We start from the raw sequence: 21,732 nt of genomic DNA on the forward strand, positions 1-21,732 counted from the left end.
TTGGCTTATCCTGAAGGCAGTAATTCTATTGGTTGAGCAAGGTGGTAACGTAGCTTAACCTAATTGGCTTGTTGGTGAGTTTCGCGCACGGATTGGCTAGTTTTGCGGAACAACCAGGAAACGTTTGCGAACATTTAGAATTAAGCGGATTTGATTAAAAACATGAGTTATTACTACAAGAAATAGGAAAAAAAGCTTACATGGCTTCAGAAATTGAAAAATATATTTTCACCTGATAAGAAAATTGAAACGTGAGGTGGAAAATTGCTTCATAAGTACAAAACACCAGCAGATTACATGGAAGGTGAATATGGTTATCATACTTGCCTTTGGTTTGATAATTGGATGCATTATACCAAAAGTGATGGTGTTTTAGCATGGCCAGAAGATGGTTCATTTAATATGAGGATTTTAAAAAACTTTAGAGAAAAAATGATGGCTCTTGTGCCAAAGCCTAGACCTACACAATTTGAGGCTTTAGTTGAATGGGCGGATGAGATGTTTGAACTACAACGAGTAGCAACAAGAGGTATAACAAAAGGTCCAAAATCAAACACTCATAGAGAAACCCATGAGGACAGGATGCGTCGATGGAGACAGGCAGATATGTGTGATGGTTTATACCCAGTAAGAGTGATGGTTACTGAGATACCAGGTCAAAAGAATACTCAAAAGAAAAATAATATTGAAGAAAGTGAATTAGAAGACCCAGTTTTAGAAGAGATTTACATTACAAATCAGAAACAGACTCCTTTTAAACCAGCTTGTTCATGGTCTACCCCGATAGTTTCTCCAGGAACCACTCCAAGTGCACCACCACTTAATGAGGAATCACCCAGATTATGCCCGAATAATTCAGAATCTCCCGAAAGACTAGAAACGAGAACTAATTCTAGTCTATATGGTGAAAATAGAAATTTCCCTGAAACCCCAGTTTTGAGAAATGAGACTTCCAGAAATCTAATGAGAACAGAAAGAGTTGAGGAAATTCCAAGTACTTCAGAATATATGCGATCAAAAGAAGAATTAATACGGGAGTTAACTAAAGGCATGGAAGCAGTAACAGTTCCAGTATGGCCGGGATGCCTATCACCCCCTCCCAACACAATCCCCAAGGATGGGAAGACGGACGCAGTTCTGAACTTTTGGAAGGCGGGAGGGAGTTACCCTCCCGGCCGTATTTATTAAAATATGAAACAAAATTAAAACATTAAAATAACAGTTTCATATCATGTACAATTTTTCATTTATACATTACGATGCAGTCACGTTTATCGGCTAACCTTAACAAATCTCTAATACAAAGGTTCTCCTAGCCGAGTCTAAACATCTTGCAAATGCATACTTTCTAAATAAAAATTGTACATCCTAACATTACGGGCCAACAGCAAGGTCGTAACCGGTGTCAGATCCCTACTACCAGAACTCCCCCCTCACGGTGTGAGGGGCGGGCGCGCAGAGGACTGTACCTCTGTGCCAACTTCCAATTTCCCTTGTCTTAGCGGGGGCCCCTTATTTAACTCGACGCCATCTTAATGGTCGCCCGAGGACTCGTGTGAGGTGTATAGAAGGTAGCGTGGACCCCTCTCCCACCCTACACTGTTCATCACATCCGCCGTCGCGGATATCCTGGCCCCGGGAAATTCCTAGCGGGGGCATCGAGCCGCCTCCTCCCCTGGGAGGGGCCTATGACCGCCTTCCCTTCGGTGACCCCATACTTAGTGGGTGCCGCCTCCCCGTGTGAGGGGCCAATGGCCGCCTCCCCCCGGGCGCTCCCATCCATAATGGGTGGCGCCCCTCCTCTAGGGATCTTGAAATTACTGCTCACCGATCATGACCTTACCGCCCGACCAAAATAAATACGACGTTTTTTTAACCTAATGAAGAGAGCGATAAAGCGGTTAACTGAACATTGTAATATTCATCCACTTATCTACACATGCAACACATTTTAATTAGACTGTGATACTCCGCTCAACTGAATGAGAAAAAATGTTATGAAGCAAATTATTTTATTGCAGTTCAAACATTGACATCTTTATTACACACAAAAACCCTGGAGAAAAAGATACTATCAAACCAAATCAACTTCATTGCGCTACTAACGTTGCCATAAGGGGCTGCTCACCGATCATGACCTTACCGCCACAGGCCGGATAGTTGGCCGGCTATCCGGACCCCCCACACTCCTACTAAAGGTCATGATTATACAAACCCCTTAACCATGCTATGAAGTCTCCTATGAGTAAGACATTCCCCTCCCGGGACAAATGAACCCCATCTTCGCGATACATGTTATCCCCCCGAATAGATCCATGCGGAATACAGTGCAACTGTCCTGAACGAAACAATCTACCCAGTTTGTTATTGACTTTCTTTGCTGAATGATTCAAGGCTGACACAGAGAGGGCCCCCCGCCACACCTTCCTTGGAATCATGTGTGACCATGCTATCGTGCACCCCGGAATCCTCTTCGCCAACCAGCTAACAGTCGATAGAACCCGCTCGAGGAGTACTCGCCGACCGAGCGCCACTAAATCATTGCCTCCCAGATGCACTATGATTATAGACGGCGGTGACCTTGTCCGCCCAAACAGTTCCTCGACAAAACATTGAAACCGGTCAATACAGAGCCCGCCCCTTCCGGTGAAGGTCACCCTGTACCCGTATTCCCCAGCTGCGTGAATCATGTCACCTGCTTTGAATACGTCCGCGGCACGCCTCACGTATGAGTGGCCCACGACCCACACCACTCTTCCCTCAGCCGGTGGTCTTTGACCGCTGGTCCCCAGGTGTCGGGTCGACTGCACAGTCCGCCCCGCCTCGCAAGCTCGCGAAACTGTAAATCAAACAAAAGACAAGAAGCGTGAGTGCATGACATTAGCTTCAGAACATGTGCAACCGCACATACCTTTTATAACAGTTCGAGGACCATCGTCCCAATTGTTTCACCATTTCCACACTCTGACCCCTGGCTGTAGCTTCTGTAGCCGCCCCTATCCTGAAGGAATGGGTCCCAAAATCGCTTGGGTCCAAGCCCGCTGCCGCGATTGCCAAAGTTAACACCCGCTGAAACTGAAACCTTGCCAGTGGGGTGGCGTCGGTGTGTCTCAGCAAGCTACCCCCCATGCTACCGCCCTTTGCGCCAGATATTCCTCGACGCACTGCACCGGGCACATGGGGGACCCTCGCATGCGCTGGACAACAATACTGTCCCCCATCGCACCCTGATCGGTTTTAGACCTGGCTATTGTGATTACCATAGACACACCCTTGATCTGAACGTGTTCCCGACACAGGCCTCCCCCCACATCCTTCTTATTTCTTGCCACCAGCTCGCTCACCCGCATAGCCCCATGGAATGCTAATGCGAAAGCGGCCCGGAATAGCACTGCTTCGGACTGGGAGGAACATGTCGTGGGGAGCACCAACATCAACAGGGGCAATCTTTCTAACCCAATTGGGCGTCTCTCGTCTACTCTATGACCCTCTAGGCGTTGCCACCCTCGTAGTGCCTTCTTTACCAAAAAGGACGATGTAGGGTCCTTGATGCCATAAGCCTGTGCCATGAATGCAATGGCGGCCCGGTGCCGATTGGCCGTTGCTGCTGATCGGCCTGCCTTGTGGAGTGCTACTAAAAACTTCAATACATACTCCTCCTGTCCCCACTTATCCCCTCCTGCTGGACCCAAAAATGCACAATAGGAACGAAACGCTCCTTCGTACGCCTTCCATGTCCTGGGGGCTAAGCTGGCTCCCACGAGGTCCTGTAATCTGGGGCACCGAGTGACCAGAGAGCTTCGGGAAATGGTGCAGCCACTAGATCCGCGGAAGGTAGATAACCCCTGAAGGCCTGCATGTGGGAACGAGAGAGTGCATCAGCCGCCTGGTTCAGTACACCCGGCACATGCCTTGCCCTAAACTGAACGTTCAGTCTCATGCACAGTAGTACGATTTCCTTTAATAATCTCAAAATCAACTTGCAGCGTGCTGCCTGGTTATTTATGCATTCAACCACGGTCATGTTATCGGACCAAAATACCACTGAGCGATCACGGAAATTGTCCGGCCATGCCTTCAGGGCCACCAAAATGGGGAACAACTCAAGAAACCCAATGTTACCTGTTAGCCCACTGGTGTGCCACCACGTCGGCCATGTTTGCGCCGACCATCGATTACCAAAGATGGCGCCAAATCCTACGCTCCCTGCCGAGTCGGTCCACAAACCCAGCTCGTCCGAGGATGCTGGTGGTTTGCTCCATACCACTCGACCGTTGAAATCCGCCAGAAATGCCAACCATATGCGCATATCCTGGCGAACCTCTGCAGACAGTCTCGTGCGGTGGTGTCCTTCTTTGAGACCGACCATGGCTTGTGCAATAGAGCGGGAAAAGAGGCGGGCCATTGGTATCACTCTGAGGGCAAAGTTAAGCTGGCCCACCGCTTGCTGCAACTGATGGAGAGTTACCTTCTCTTTGCTAATAAACAATTCTAACGAGGCCCTAAATTTCATTACCTTGTCCCTGGGTAAATGGAAGCATCCCTCCACTGAATCGAGCTCAATTCCAAGAAACTCGAGTGCAGTAGATGGCCCCACCGTTTTCCCCGGTGCCAATGGCACGCCGAACCGTTTCATGAGATTGCAAAATTCCAGTAAAGCCTGTGCACATTCCGTGTCACCGGCTGGCCCCAAGAACAAAAAATCATCTAGGTAGTGCATAACCTGTGTATAGCCCGTAGCTCTGGTGAACGCCCATTGCAGAAAACAGCTGAATTTCTCAAAATAAGCACAAGAGATGGAGCAACCCATTGGCATACATCTATCCATGTAATAGCGTCCTTGAAACACAAAACCTAACAGACGCTGATCCTGAGGATGTACCGGGAGCAACCGGAATGCTGACTCAATATCCGATTTAGCCATCAGCGCTCCGGGCCCCAGGCGATTCAACATGGCGACGGCCTCATCAAAGGATGCGTACCGCACCGAACAGACTCCTGGATCAATCGCATCGTTTACCGAAAGACCCCTAGGAGCCGACAAGTTATGAATTAACCTAAACTCACCTGGGTCCTTCTTGGGGACTACTCCCAACGGTGAACAAATGAAATTAGGAACTGGCGGGTGCCTATATGGGCCGGCGACCCGGCCCCGGGCAACTTCCTTCGCAATCTTGCTTTCTACCACCACCAGGTGCTGCTGAACGGACAGTTGATTTCTGCACAGTGAGTCCCCCCGAAAATCCCCCACCGGGATGTGGAAACCCTACGAGAAGCCGTCCCGTAACACCCCAGCGGAGACATGATCAGGGTATTCGTTTAGCCAGGGGATCATTGCCATGATATCTACGGGGGTAGGTAGTGGTACCCCTTGGCCGATATTAGACCTGTTTGGCGCCTCCTCTACCCCCGGTATCCCCATTCTTGGCTCTGCACGAACTCTCAGGGTGTGAAGAATGTCCGTAACCTGCACACTCATGCCTGAACTTACATGTCCCTTGTGGCCTCGTGCACTTGCCTCTGTTGAAATTCCAGCAAACCCCTTTCCTACCTCCATTCCCACCACTCCTGGGTTGGTGATCACCGGCGGGGCTTGTTCGAAAGGGCGCCGCCGACCCATACTCGCCAAGCGAGGACGACTTTGTCGTGCCCGGCAGGAGCTGCTTCTGCCAAGAGACGGAGTCGAGACAGTCCCACGTCAGAGACGAATCGTGCTCCTTGGCCTTACGAAATTTACTATCATAACCCCTCCATTGATCGCCCTCATATGTTTCATAGAAATCCATTATGCGTGTCTAATAACAGGCCAATTAAGTCATAATCTCTGGCTTACGTTCACCCATAATAGCAGTAAACATCCCAAAGGCCTTGGCCCAATTAGAGATGGTCTCATCCACCCTGAAGCCCGCCATTTTTGCGCGCCACACACTCGGATGCAACAAATCCTTCTGAGCCTTAACATACTCAATCTCGTGATGGTCAGTCAGGAGCGAAAACATATTTACATATTTATCAGCCCAAATCATCTCTTTCGTGGCCAGTGGAATATGCTGAACTACTTTCTCCCTTCTTAAGGGCAAATACCCCCCATTTGCCATTGGCAATGGCTGCTTACCAGACTCCATAGCTGGTCCCGCTGATTTTCCACCGCCAGCCGCTGGTTCTTCCGAGGGAATCTGTGAGGGGACAAGAGGGAGATTCGCCTTCGCAGCATCTCGCGATTGCCGCAACTGCTTCATTAGCAACCTAGCCTCTTTGGCCGTGTCTCCCGGTGCCGCCGCACCCTCGGTATTCTTTCCAAGCCATGCGGCCAACTGGGCGGCCAACTCCGGAGGCATTTCCTCCTCGCTGGTGGGCGTAACTACAACCAGAATCGGTTGGCCTGCTTCCGGGATCGGTACCGGGGCCTCGACTGGACTAACTGGGCTTACCGGGGGTGACTCGGGAACTGGGGATTCCCCCCCTGCCGCCCTATTCCTGGCCCTTTTACCTCTCCCTGCGGGGACTACTCCCGGCCATGCTGGTCCGATGACCTTCTTCGGTCTGCCCGTATTATTCATTGCCGCCATCTGCTTTTTCATGCTCGCCATATCTTTCATCAGCATGCGGAGCATCTGCTCCGTCCCTGCCTTCTTTCCGGCCTTCTTGCCAGGCATCGTTGTCGGATACTCGACCCTTGCTGCTTAGCTGCTCAACGAGGTCCTGGATCCGGAGGTCCGAAGTCGCTGGGAGAGAAGGCTCCTGGAAGAGAAACACAAAATTACAAGTTCTCAAAATTGCTCCTTGTTCCGTCGAGGGCTCACGTGTAACGAGAGGGTGCAGCTTCCAAGCACAGGAACAAGAGGATGCTTCTTTGGATTGTTGCTCCTTTTATTCCTCTTCGGGAGGGCGTGTACCCTCCTCTGGTACGCCTACGGGGCGTGGCCAACGGTGTAGGTGTCTAGGACAACCCTTCTTGGGCGGGAAAAGGCGCGCCCCGGCTACGCCGCTTCGGGCATACCAGCCGAGACACGCCCCCCGCCCAAAATGGTTTCCCGGGGGGGATCCGGCCACCCTACCATACGTTCGGTTGGTCCTGTTCAACCAGTATTTGATCAGGGAGAAATCAGATGTCCAGGCTTAACTATTCCATTAAATGCAGAAATTCAGAAAGTGGCTGAAATATTTTACTCAGATTTAACTGAAATACACCGAGAGAAAACAATGATGCCAGATTTAACTTTTAATCAAAGTTCATCATGCAGAACTCCAGCAGGTGCAGAGTCAGATACTGAAACCCCAGAAAAGAGTGTTGAGAAAACAGATTCAACCCCAAAACTTGATGTTGCGAGACTAAAAGCAGGTTTGGAGGAATTAATTATTGGCACAATTAGTCCTGACAATTTGAAGCATTATCAAGATGATGAATTGTTATTCATTTGCAAAAGTGTACAGTGGAAAACGAAAAATAAATATGAACAGTTAGAAGAATTGGCTGTAGAATTAGAGATTGATTTGAGCAAACAGAAAAATTTGGGAAAACATTACAGATTAGAATTTTCTGAAAAAGACATTGAGAATTTTAATACAATGGGAAGAATTTTACATATAAAAGATTTGATTGTGTACATAAAAAGATTGGGTGATTTGAGTAAATGGAGGGTGAAATGGACAAAGAAAAGAGAGGAAGAAAGGGGAGAGGTGGTTATGTGCATGTTCCCTGGTCAAGACAGGATATTTTGTAGTTCACAAATGATTTTCCTCGGCTAAGAGAAAAGCCTGTGGAATGGTATCGGCAGGTGGACAGATTTATAAAAGTCTCAAAAGTTCTGTGGATTGATCTTGATGGATTCTTTGACATTGTTGTCCCATCAGATCTTTGGACAGAATGTAAAATTGCTGTAAGTTGGCCAAAATTAGAACCTGCTCGAGATGCTTCAACATGTGCTTCATCTTCAGAAGTAATGGGCCTGTATGATAAAGTGATTTACTGGTTGAAAAACAAGATTCTCCCGAAAAGAAGTTGATTGGGTTAAAATTGACAGAACAAATCAGGAGCCAAAAGAGTCAGTACATTCATTCTGTGAAAGATTACTGTTGGTTTTTAAACAGTAGAGTGGCTATGAAAAATTAAGTGAAAAGGACATGAGCCACTTTATTTACAGATTTGTTTATGGCTTGAGACCTGAAATTGGTGAGATGATTAGAAACGGAATTGTAGGATGGCAATCACTCTCAGTTGACAACATTCTGAGAAAAGCAAAGTACTGCAGTAATGAGATAGACGCAAAACAGAAAAAGCTTAAGGAAAAGGCAATGTGGGCACAGGTGAAAGTAGCTGAACAGCAAATTGCAAATTTGGAAAACAAAAATGTCAATGTTAATCAGAATCAGGGTCAAGGAAAATTTAAGGGTAATTTTAATAAACCAAAATTTAATGTTAATATTGAAGAGCTGCCTTGTTTTAATTGCGGCAAAATTGGACACTGGAAGCGTGAATGTAAAAATTCGCCCAGAAACTTAAAAAATGCATCATTAAATCCACAGATGCAGAATGATGTAAATTTACAGCAACAGATACAGCGACAGTTAAATGAGCTGAATCTGCAGCAACAGCTACAGCGACAGTTAGTGAATCAGCAGAGTCAGATTCCACAACCACCACTGTCAAATTGTGTGAATGGTCAAAGATACAATTCGGAAACAGGATTCTGCGGAGGTGATCAGGTAATCAGACCGCAAAGAGTGAATGTGTCAAATGTTTCTCAACAATTTTTTATGACAGAAAATGGTGGAAGTGATTCTGAGGATTACTTATGACGGTGGCTGAGAGAGGGGGAAGAGTGTGTGCTTGGAGCCACTCTTGAGGTTGACCAGCCCGGTCCTTTCGTAAATGGTAAAGTGAATGATGTAGAAATCACTTTTCTTGTGGACACTGGTGCTGCCCGTTCTACTGTTAGTTCAGTGGAAATAGAAAACCTGCCTCTTTCTGGTGAAAGTATCCAAGTAGTTGGTGTAGCTAATCAACAAATTAAAACAGATTTGACAGCCTGTAAAAATCGAAATTGGCAAATTTAAAGACAAACACAGATTTGTAGTTTGCAACAACAGTCCTGTAAACTTGTTAGAAATGGACATACTCTGCAAGATGAACTGCAAAATATACTGCTCACCGGAGGGAATTGAGCTTCAAACACTAGAAGAAGATGGGCTGTACAAATTGACAATGTTAATGGTTGAAGTAGAGGAAAGTAAATGATTCCCTGTATTTGACAAAGACAATTTACCTGAAGAACTGAAAAAGACAGTCAAAGCTGAAATTTGGTATTTGACAGGAAGTGAGATGGGTTTGATGAAAAATGTAGATCCAGTTAAAATCACAGTAAAACAAGGAATAGATTTTCCAAACATTCCTCAGTACAAAATGCAAGCAGAGACAATTGAAGGTGTCATTCCTGTAATTGACAAATTCATAAAACAGGGTGTTCTAAAAGAAATTGAAAGCAGTCCTTGTAATTCACCGATTATGGGGATCAAAAAGCCAAACGGAACATACAGGATAGTTCAGGACCTGAGAAAGGTTAATCAAATAGTTGTTCCATGTTGCCCAGTTGTTCCAAACCCAGCAGTGATTCTTTACCAGAGTCCGCATGATGCAGAATGGTATACAGCCATTGACCTTTGCAATGCGTTCTTTACTGTTCCATTGCATCCAGACAGCCAGCAAATTTTTGCGTTCCAGTTCCTAGATCGCATATTAGCATGGTGCCGTATTCCTCAAGGGTGTACACAAAGTCCATCTATCTTTAATCAGTTGTTAAAGAAATCTTTGGAGAATCTAGAGTTACCTGGAAAATTAGTCCAGTACATAGATGACCTCCTTGTAGCAGCACAAACCCGAGATAACTGTGTCACAGACACCATTACTCTTTTGAATCATCTGGCAGATGAGGGACATAAAGTGTCTCCTGCAAAATTACAGTTTTGCAAACAAGAAGTAAAATACCTTGGTCACAGAATTGCAAAAGGAATCAGACAAGTAACAATTGAGAGAATAAAAATGATTCAAGGAATGCAACCTCCAAAAACACAGAGACAAGTCAGAATGTTTCTAGGAATGGTAGGTTATTGTCGTCAATGGATTAGTGGATTTTCAGTAATTGCAAAACCACTGCAGAGACTAACAAAGGCAGACATAAAAGACCCAATTGTTCTCACAGAAACTGAGATGGAAGCTTTCGAAAAGCTAAAAAGTTTCTTGTGTGAAGCTCCTGCATTAGGCATGCCAGATTATGAAAAGGAGTTTGAGTTGTACTGCAGTGAAAGAGAAGGATGTGCAGTGTCAGTTTTAATTCAGAGACATGGAAAACTGAGAAAGCCAATAGCATACTTCTCAGCAGTGCTTGATCCTGTTGCAAAAGCATTACCAGGCTGTTTAAAAGCAGTAGCTGCAACCAGTGTGAGCCTTGAGCAAAGTGAGGGAATTATAATGGGATTTCCTGTAAAAGTCTATGTACCTCATTCAGTTGAAATTCTCCTTACCAGAAGCAAAACACAGCACTTGACAAGTAACAGGCTTACCAAATATGAGAAGGTTATTCTGGGATCAAATAATGTCTCGATAGCAAGGTGTGTGAATTTAAATCCTTCCACATTGTTGCCTGATGGTACTGTAACAGAAATCAGGAATGAAAAGGACATTGACCATGAATGCTTGGATGTTTTCGAATATTGCACCAAGCCTAGGCAGGACATTAAAGATGTTCCTTTGCCTGTGTCAGATTTTGTTTACTTTGTTGATGGTTCTTGCCTGAGAACGGATGAAGGTTTTCTGAGAGCAGCATATTCTGTCTGCACAGTTGCTAGTGTGGTCGAAGCATCATGTCTTGAAGGAATTCGTTCAGCTCAAGTAGCAGAATTGATTGCTTTGATTCGTGCTTGTGAAAGAGCAAAAGAGTTAAAAATCACCATAGTGACTGACAGTCAATACGGATACGGAGTTGTTCATTATTATGGTCAGCTCTGGTCTCAAAGAGGTTATTTAACCTCTGCAGGAACACCCATCAGAAATGCAAATTTGATCAAGAGATTGATCGATGGCATTCAGTTAACTGAGAAAATCACTGTCGTGAAATGTGCAGCGCACAAAAAGGGTGAGGATTATATTACGAAGGGTAATGCCTACGCAGACGAGATAGCAAAGTACTGTGCGAAAAACGGATCTATGACAGAATTTCGACAGACAGAATCTCGACCTACACAAATATCGGCGTAATTATATCGATAGCAAAAATATCGACGCCCTATGTACAACATGGTAAGTACCAAAATATCGAAAAAATAATATCGATGTTAAAAATATCGTTGTCAAATATATCGATTTATTTGGGATTTAAAATAACATAAAAAATACTGTAAATAATACTTATTAATTACTTAAACATATTTAAATATATATATAATAATGGCAAAAAAAATAATAATACATATTTAATTAAAAAAAAAATATTTAAAAATCATATATAATATATACTTACTTAACAATAATTACTATTCCCACTCCAGTGGGTGCAACAGTAGGGAAAACTGACCCTGAACCCTAAAAATACCCGTTTACCCAAAAACCTAAAACTGACCCTGAACCCTAAAAATACCCCTTTACCCAAAAACTGAAAACTGACCCTGAACCCAAAAAATACCCCTTTACCCAAAAACTAAAAACTGACCCTAAACCCTAAAAATACCCCTTTACCCAAAAACTGAAAACTGACCCTGAACCCTAAAAATACCCCTTTACCCAAAAACTGAAAACTGACCCTGATTCCTAAAAATACCCCTTTACCCCAAAAACCAAAACTGACCCAGAACCCTAAAAATACCCCTTTACCCAAAAACCCAAAACTGACCCTGAACCCTAAAAATACTCCTTTACCCAAAATTAATTAATATTACAATTAAATTACTTCCCACCCTATTCCCCTATAAACCCACAACCCGCTCCAGTAGTAAAACATATAATTTAGTTAAAAATATACATAAATTATCAATTAATTATTCAATTAATCAATTAAAATAATTCATTGCCAATTAATATTTAATAGCAAAATAAATTAATCATTAAAAAATAATTATTTAATTACAAATAAATTACTTCCCACCCTATTCCCCTATAAACCCACAACCCGCTCCAGTAGTAAAACATATAATTTACTTAAAAATATACATAAATTATCAATTAATTAATCAATCAATTAATCAATTAAAATAATTCATTGCCAATTAATATTTAATTGCAAAATAAATTAATCATTAAAAAATAATTTTTTAATTACAAATAAATTACTTCCCACCCTATTCCCCTATAAACCCACAACCCGCTCCAGTAGTAAAACATATAATTTACTTAAAAATATACATAAATTATCAATTAATTAATCAATTAATCAATTAAAATAATTCATTGCCAATTAATATGTAATTGCAAAATAAATTAATCATTAAAAAATAATTATTTAATTACAAATAAATTACTTCCCACCCTATTCCCCTAAAAACCCACAACCCGCTCTGGTAGTAAAACATATTATTTACTTTTAAATATTTTTTATTTATAAAAACATATTAAACACATATTATAACAATTAATTTAAATACTTAACTAAAATTTCTAACACATATTAGTAAATCGAAATTACTTACATCGATATATATGCTATCGATATAAGTAATTTTGATATTACTTTCCTTAGGGTCGATATTCTGGCCATCGATATTCTGGACATCGATATTCTGTCCCATCGATATTAGCAACTCGATATAAGTGTAAGTCGAACTTAAAAATTCAATATTTTGACTGTGTACCGCGAAAAACAATTGTTCAATTAATCGGGAAAAGAATGATGAACATGTTTTAAGTTCACTTATGCTAACATCTGTAGTTGAAACATGGCAGGGAGTAAAAGATTTACAAGATGAGGCAAACGATGAGGAAAAAGACACATGGTTAAAAGCAGGTTGCAGACAGCGAGAGGAAGATGGGATTTGGGTATATAAAGATGACAGACCAGTTTTACCAAATAGCATGATTGCTGACATGGCTAGGATGTAACATGGTCCAGGACATATTGGAAGAGATTCTATGATTAGGCTATTCAGACAGACTTGGTTTAATCCAAAGTTCAGAATAATTGCAGAATCTTTTTGCCAAAAGTGCTTAGTTTGCCAACAAATGAACCCCAATAGAAAAACAGTTGTATGCATGGGAACCATAGGACGGGAGGGTGGTTCTTTCACAAGGTTACAAATGGATTTCATTGACATGCCACCTCATAACAAGCTACGTTATGTCCTTGTAATAATCTGTTTGTTTTCAAGGTGGGTTGAAGCGTTTCCAACACGTCACAATGATTCTTTTACAGTTGTAAAATTACTTTTAAGGGAGCTCATACCAAGGTACGGTTTTCCGGTGACTGTGGAAACTGATCGTGGAACACATTTTGAAAACAGACGGTTACAAATGATTTGTGAAGCATTGAACATAAAACAGAAACTACACTGTGCATACAGACCAGAAGCATCAGGTGTTGTTGAGCAAGTGAACGGTACGATTAAGAATAGAATTGGCAAAATGTGTCTAGCTACAGGAATGAAGTGGACAGATGCACTTCCACTTGTTTTGATGTCTTTGAGAAGTACTCCTGATAAAAAGACAGGTTTAATCCCACATGACATCGTTATGGGCAGAGTCATGAGACAAGCATTTGTACCAGTAGGGAAACTGATGAGTATAAATGATAGCGTCATTTTGGAATACTGCAGGAACCTTTCTGACGTCGTGACTTCTGTGTTCCATCAGGTGGGAACTGAAGTGCTAACAAGAGAAAAAGAGCAAGCACATGATCTGTTACCAGGTGACTGGGTGAGGACAAAGGTTCACCGAAGAAGGAACTGTCTAGTGCGCAGGTGGCAGAAAGCAAGACAGGTAATTCTTGTCACAACAAATGCAGTGAAGTGCAGGGGTTTGAAGAGGTGGATTCATGCAAGCCACACCATTTGTGTACCTCCACCTGAAAATTTTGACGAAGGTGACACTACTACTGATTCAGATTCTGAAGAAGAACCTTAGAGAAATCCAGATCCTGAAGATCGACAAGAAAGTCGACATCTGGAGAGTTCAATTGCAAATGAAGCATTGAATGAAAAAGATTTGGAAATTGTGATACTAGACTCTGAAAATGATGAAGATGTGCTAGAAAAAGAAGCAGAAAAAGAGTCTGATCAAGTTGTGACTCAAGACCAGGAGAGTTTTGAAAAGCAGAATAGAAGCTCTGAAAGCAGGAACAGGAAATCTGAAACTGGGAAGTTGAAGGTAATTGAAGAAGAAGAAGAATACGAATTACCAAGTACTAGCTATAAGGATGATGTTCCTAATGGAGTGAAGCTGCTGAGTAAAGAAAGTCCAAAGTACAAATTTCAAGTCTCTGATACAGAATCTGAAGAGAGTGAAGAAGAATCTGATATAAGAAAATTCAGAAAAAGAGCTTTGAGAGCAGAGTGTAATGTGACTGAGCCAAAGAAGAAATTACTGAGAAAAGGTGATAGTTGGCCAAGAGAAAATGAAGGCCTAAAATTCAAATAGGTAAACAGATCAAAGGAACAAGTAAATGAAATAACAAGTCAAAAAGGAGATCCCGAAAAGAAAAGTGAATCAGGAAAGAAAATAGAAGTCATTAGTAGTAGAGCAAAGAGAGTTGTGAAACCAAAACAGAAGTATAAGTCCCCTGAATGGGCTTACATCATCATTCCACCTGTAGTGGAAGTTAACAGCAGCAGTCAGGAAGAGATAGATGACAATAGTGACAACAATTGAAGTATCTTCTGTAAAATTTAGGGTTTTGTTTTTGGCATAAGGCTGAAGAAATTGTGTTAGGTGACACAAGGTCGAAGAAATTGTGTTAGCTGGAAAAACACATTGATATAAGACGCAAGGTCGAAGAAAAGCTGTTAGAAAGTGGGGTTTTCTAAAAAAAAAAAATGTAAATAGGGGGGGTGTTAGAAATTAGAAATTTCAAGAAATTTAAAATTTTTGATTTTTGTTTTCTTTGTAAGGCTTTTGATAGCTTTTGATACCCGAGTGAAAATGCCTTATATTTTTACTAATAACAACTCTAGATGTTCCATTTTTAAGAGATGCTGTAGAATGTCTTTGATTTGTGTGATTCTAATAATCTTGCTTTGGTTAGTTTTAGCTGTCATTTTCCCTTTTGGAATTGACAAAGAAATGTATAAGGCAAACATGACGAGTAAAGCTTCAGTTAAACAAGATAAACATGGTGCAACAGGCAAAACTAACAGAGTTATTGATCACAAACCAGAGGTTCACCAAGATAGATCTGTTGGTGATTTTTCTAGCAATACTTTTTCAAGGCTTCTAGCTGAGTATGTAAAGGTCATGGAGGTTAAAGACTGTTATATCTGTGTAAAATTGCCTGCTTCTGTTTCGGAGGGAGTTACTTACAATATGCTTCCTCTTACTTATGGCGTAACTTGCAGTGTAATAGCTAGCTTATTTTATCAGATTGGTCGTTTAGAATATTATTATTCGAACCATGACGAGATCTTTGCAAACCTGAAAATTGACAAAAGCTTAAAGAAGCACAAACAAGCTAAACAGATGAGGGAATTTTTCATTGTAACTAATGAACTCACCTACGAGTATGCTTTTAAAAACAATTTGACTTGTAAATTGAGAACTGAAGAAAAATCTTTCCTGAATTTAGTTGAGGAGAGAAGAGCAATTTATAAAAGAAATAAGATGCTCAAACAGACCAAATCTAAATTCTGGCAGTTAGAGGACGAAAAACTTAATGGAAAATCTTTTGAAAATGTTGCAATTCATATAGACAAACCAATTAGTTGTAAATGTTGTATTAGGAGAGATAACACATTGTTAGACAATTAATTTGTGGGTGCAAGTCATTGTGAAGACACTTACCAAATCATGGGGGGTTGGGGATTCAAAGGTGGCAAGGATCCGATATTTCCTGGAATTTATTTTGTATGTGGAAACAAAGCTTACTACAACCTCCCAGATCACTGGTATGGGACGTGCTTTGTGGGGCGTGGCTTGGATGCCGAGGAGGTAGGCAGCGTGAGCTCGGAGCTCCGCGCCCGATCCCGGAAAATATCCTGAAAATCTGATCGGACCCCGACGTAATTGATATCATCCGACACTGGAAGATACCACGGAGGGTCCGGTGCCCACGGAGGACGACGTCGGGCCATTCCTGACCCGTTATTCGACTTCGAAAGTTGGACTCAGGCGCGAAGTCTTCGACCTAAGATGGCGGCGGTGGCATGAGACACGGAGACGACGGAGTCGCCGGACCGGAGCCCCACCAGGAGCTGCTGCCCCTACAGTTAGGAGGTGTTCGCGGTTGCTTCGCACCCCTCCCTGGGTGGTGGAGTGGACCTCGGGCGCACCTTGGGCGGTGGCTAGGATCCGCCCCTTGGTAGTGGCGGCGACAGCATGGCTATGGCCCTGTGATGATGGCCCTGGGCCTCTGAGCACGACTGGCGCCATCCGGACTAGCGGCTGATCGGAGACTCTGCTCCCCAGAGACGGCCTTGGACCCGGAGCCCTGAGCGGCGCCCCAGGCGTGGAAGGGACAGGTTTTTTTTTTCCCGCTGCAGCTGCAGGGGACCTCCCTGAGGACGAAGTCCGGCGACGTGCGGAGAGAGACCAAGGACAGAGTTGGAGGCCATCGCTCGTGCCGGCCCAGATGGGGAAGCCAAAAGGGAAGGGAGATGGTGCGACTGATACAGAGGCTGCCGAAGGAGCGGATCGAGACCAATCGGCACTGCAGCGGATGCAGGATCGTATCCTGGAGGCCATCGCCACCACAAAGGACGCTTTACAACAAGATATAGCTCAGGTGGCGACAGGCTTGGGCCTCCTGAAGGCCGACCATGATAAACTTAAGGACCGAGTGAAATCCGTGGAGCTCACGGTTAAAGAATTAGCCCCGGGCCATACAGCGGTGAAGGCGCAGATGTCGGAGGTGATGGACCGCTTGAAGGTGCTGGAATGGAGGGCCGAAGATGCGGAAAACCGGAATAGGCGCAACAACGTACGCCTTGTGGGCCTGCCGGAAAAAATTGAAGGCGACGATATGGTGGGCTACCTCGATAACTGGTTGCGAACGGAGGTGGCACCGGAGGAACTGTCCCCCTTCTTCTCCCTGGAGCGAGCGCATAGGGTTCCGGCGCGCCCGCCGGCCTCAGGTCTCCCTCCTCGCCCAGTGGTGTTCAAATTGCTCCATTACCGGGACAGAGACTGGCTTTTGCAGAGGGCGAGAGAGGCAGGGCCCTTTCAAGTGGACAACAGCAGGGTCACTATGTTCCCGGATCATACGTTTGAAACGCAGCGGCTCAGGGCGAACTTTCTGTCCCTTAAGCGGGAGCTCCGTGCTGAAGGCATCAAGTATTCCCTGTTGTTCCCAGCTAAGCTGAGAGTGGTGGTGGATGAACAATCACTTTTCTTCACGTCCTCTGCGGACGCTTGGACCTGGTGGGACACTTATAAAGCGGGAACGGACGGTGCTAAGGCCAGGGAGGAGAAGGCTAAGGTGGCACAACCGGTCAGGAAATCCCAACGGATCAGGAGGAACCGCAGGAGAACCGGCAAACCTTCGGTGTCGCAGACGGAGGCGGAGAGGCAGGCGGCTCTACAGGCGGTAGCGGACTTATCCAGGACCACCAGAAGTCAGTCCGGGAAGGGCACGGACTCAGAGGGCTCGGACACGGGCTCGGAGACGGGACAATCGGAATTTGGTGGGGCCCGGGGCCCTATTGTGACACCGCAGACTTCGGAGGAGATACTCGAGGCGTGCTGATCTGGACTAGTGGAGTGGACTCGCTGGTTGGACACCGGGGCACTGGGCCCGTGGCAGTGGAACGCTGTAATTTGAGGTTTTGGGGCGCTATAATGTGGGGATTGTGGGGTGGAGTGCGCGGGGTGGATTTGCTTTGAGGATCTATTGCATCGAGCCACGCCTTACTGGCCCCTAAGGTCACCGCAGTGGAGACTGCGGCCATTTCTGCCTTTCTTTGAGGGGTGGTTGGGAGTGTTAGTTTGGATGGGGGTACTTCCAGTTGCGGGGGGGCCTGTCCTGGGGGGGTGGTTGTTGCGAGCAGTTGGGGTTGCTCGGGGGCAGTTGTTGTTGGAGGAGTTTGGCTTCCTGTTTGGAGAGGGAGGGTGGGTTGGCCCGTGGTCGCGGGACACATGAGGACATTGTTCTTTATCGTCTGGTCCGGTTGTGTGGGGGGGGATGGCTAGTACCGGGGCATTGAAATGTGTTTCCTGGAATGTGCGGGGTATGCAGTCCATGACACGCAGGCATAAAGTTCAGGCATACCTCAAGCGTAGGGGGGTCCATATAGCGTTCCTGCAAGAAACGCATCTTAATAAGCAAGAGGGGGCTGCTCTGCAGAGACGCTGGAGGGGGCAGCTGTTTCACACGACGTTCTCGGCCTTTGCGAGGGGGACACTGATTTGGGCGCGGGCGGGGGTCCCCTTCCAGGTAACAAAAACGCTGGTAGACCCGGAGGGCAGGTATGTGGCGGTGGAGGGGAGGCTGAGAGGCAGGGTGATATCTCTTTGCAATGTGTACGCTCCTAATGTAGATCTGCCCGCATTTTTGTCTACAATCTCGGGCAAACTGGCGGGTTATTTGGCGGGGCCGGTCCTTTTGGGGGGGGATTTCAACTCGGTCGAGGATGTGTTATTGGATAGATCCCATCCCCCACTGCGCGCGTCCCCAGTGCATAGAGTCGCCAAGCGCAGGTTGGAATGGCAGGAGAGCTGGGCCCTCACAGATGCATGGAGGGCGTTACACCCAACTACTAGGGACTACTCCTTTCACTCACACTTGCATGACCTACACGTGCGGCTAGATGCGTTTCTTTGTTCGCCATGCGTGCTCCCTGCGGTGGGAGGGGCGGAATACTTGGCCAAGACGATATCGGACCACAACCCGTTGTTGATATCCCTGAACTGGATGGTGACTGCTAACAGCGTGCCAACATGGCGCCTACAACCCGACACCCTGGATGACCTGTTGTTCAGGGAGGCTCTGGGGGAACGCATTGAGTGTTACTTTGAGGAGAACAGTGGCACGGCCTCCACGAGGGCGGTGGAGTGGGATGCGTTTAAGGTGGTGGTGCGGGGACACTGTATTGGGCACACAGCTGGGGCCCGCAAGACTTTGCTGGACGACTTAGATAAGGCTGAAACGCGGCTGAGGGAACTGGAGAAAAGGCGCCCGAATCACCCTGAGTTGCAGGAGGGGCTTAGTGGGGCACGGGAGGGGCTGGCTGTAGAGTTGGAACGGCTGCGCAGCTTTGACCATAAGGCGTACATGACGAGGGCGCATGCGGAAGGCGATAAGGCGGGGTCTATGCTGGCATGGCTCGCTAACCCAGTCAGGAGGGGCATGCCGATCATGATGATCCAAGAGATAGGGGAGGAGCCCTGCCATACTCAACCCGGGATCCTGAATAAGTTTCGTACTTATTACGAGGGGCTCTATGAGAGTGGTGCAACGGGAGGGGCGGATGAGCTAGGGGAGTTCTTGGACGGCCTCCAACTGCCGAGAGTGGAGGAATCGGAGGCAGAAGAGCTGGGTCGGCCCATCACTCTTGGAGAGATAGGGTGTGCAGTAAAGCAGATGGCCAGAAACAAGACCCCGGGACTTGACGGACTTCCGATCGAATTCTACAGTAAATATCTAGAGTACCTTGCTCCTCGGCTGTGTGAGGTGTACAATGAAGCGCAAACGAAGGGTCGGCTCCCGGGCTCCATGAGTGAGGCCCTCATGATACCGCTCTTAAAACCGGGCAGAGAGGGTGCGGCTTTGTCCTCGTATCGTCCGTTGTCCATGTTGACGACGGACTACAAGATCCTGAGTAAAATTCTTGCCAACAGACTGCTGGTGCACATGACGGGCCTTGTTCACAAGGACCAGTGCGGTTTTATTCCCACACGCAACACTACCCATAATATCCGTAGGCTTACGAGACTGATGGGTGCGGACTGGCCGAGCGCCGTTTCCCCATTTGTCCTTTCCATTGACATAGAGAAGGCCTTTGACAGCCTTGAGTGGGGATACCTGTATGAGGTGATGCGACGCTTCGGATTGGGGGACGGATACATAAACTGGACCAAGGTCCTTTATACTGATGCGGTAGCGAGAGTCCGAGTGGGTACTCTGATCTCGAGGCAATACCCTGTCAGGCGTGGTACCAGACAGGGATGTTCCCTTTCTCCGCTCCTGTTCGCTTTGGCTATGGAACCCTTCGCTGTGGAGGCCAGGCTGGGCCGCCACTATGCCGGTTTATCATTTAGGGGCAGGCCGCACCTCATTTCCTTGTACGCAGATGACCTGCTGATGTTTCTGGCCGACGCGGGCCCCGAGCTCGAGGGGGCACGGCGGCTACTGGGGCGGTTCGGCTGGTTGTCGGGCCTGAGGGTCAATTGGCCTAAATCCTGCCTGTTTCCCCTGAGATCAGGAGAACCATGTCCACTCACCGCGCAAGAACTTCGGTGGGAGCCGCGCTGCCTGCATTATTTGGGGGTCTATATTTATCACACCCCGGCTGACTTGCTGGAAGGCAACATCACCCGCTGTATTACTGCCCTACGGGGGTCCATGGACTTCTGGTCGACCCTACCGTTATCCCTGGCTGGTAGGATTTCCCTGCTCAAAATGGTGGCCCTACCCAGGCTTCTGTATTATTTTAGGACACTCCCGGTGTGGGTCCTGAGCTCTATTTTTAAACGCCTGAGGTCTCTGGTCATAGCGTTCTTATGGGGCACGGGCAGGAGGCGCATAGCGCTCGACACTTTGCTGCACCCCAAGGATGAAGGAGGAATGGCAGTGCCGGATTTTGAAGGGTATTACCTGGCTGCGCAGCTGCAGATTTTTACTCAGGAGGTTGCGAGAGTATATAGAGGCCCTGAGGACGCGAGAGTAGAAGGTACCCCGCGGCATGTTCTGGCGTACATCTCGCTGCACCAGAAGCTCCGGGTGGGAGATTTGACAGTCGAGGAGCAGACGTTCCGACTCTGCTGGGACCGGGCCCGTAAGCGGGCAGGAGTCCGCCTTATGTATGCCCCTGAAATTCCGCTGGGTATGGTCACGGCCCTCCCGCATGGAGGCGACTGGTCACGCTTGCTAGGTTGGGAGGAGGCGGGGATACAAATGCTGGGTGATCTATACGAGGATGGAGTACTGCTGCCGTTTCAGGCTTTGCAAGAGCGTTTCGACCTGCCGAGAGGCGACTACTTGTTGCATGCAGCGGTCACGGGTGCTATGCAGGCCCACTGGGGGGAAGGCTTGCAGGAGCCGGGCACCTCCATGGCCTGTCAGTACACGATGATGGCTGCGGGGTCATTTAAGGCTGTCACTTGCTTATACTCCAGGATGCAGCGGGAGGCCTTGCAACCATTGACGGCCCTAAAGGCCAAGTGGGAGCTGGACCTTCAAGTGGAAATACCTGATGCGACCTGGGGCCAGTTACTGAGGCGGGCACGGAAGAACTCGAGAAACGCCAGGTTTCAACTAATCCACTTCTATGTCATCCACAGGGCATACCTCACACCGGGGAAAATACAACAGTATTTTGGGGTAGACAACGCTGCTTGCCCTAGATGTAACACGGTCGGGGCGGATCTGGGTCACATGCTATGGGATT

At 46.4% G+C, this 21,732-nt stretch overlaps 1 protein-coding gene across 1 annotated transcript in view; it reads left to right on the plus strand.

Moving 5' to 3' along the window:
• Positions 1 to 432: 432 nt before the first annotated feature.
• Positions 433 to 21,732, plus strand: part of LOC147725793 (uncharacterized) — a 30,849-nt gene continuing 9,549 nt past the window's right edge. The window contains exons 1-3 of the mRNA XM_086962785.1: positions 433 to 1,073; positions 7,065 to 7,641; positions 8,527 to 8,606. Of these exons, the coding sequence (XP_086818911.1) occupies positions 433 to 1,073; positions 7,065 to 7,641; positions 8,527 to 8,606 (1,298 nt within the window). The remainder of the gene's footprint in view (positions 1,074 to 7,064; positions 7,642 to 8,526; positions 8,607 to 21,732) is intronic.

The sequence above is a fragment of the Lissotriton vulgaris genome, chromosome 3_1 (genome assembly GCF_964263255.1).
Source record: "Lissotriton vulgaris chromosome 3_1, aLisVul1.2, whole genome shotgun sequence".
Taxonomy (NCBI): Eukaryota; Metazoa; Chordata; class Amphibia; order Caudata; family Salamandridae; genus Lissotriton; species Lissotriton vulgaris.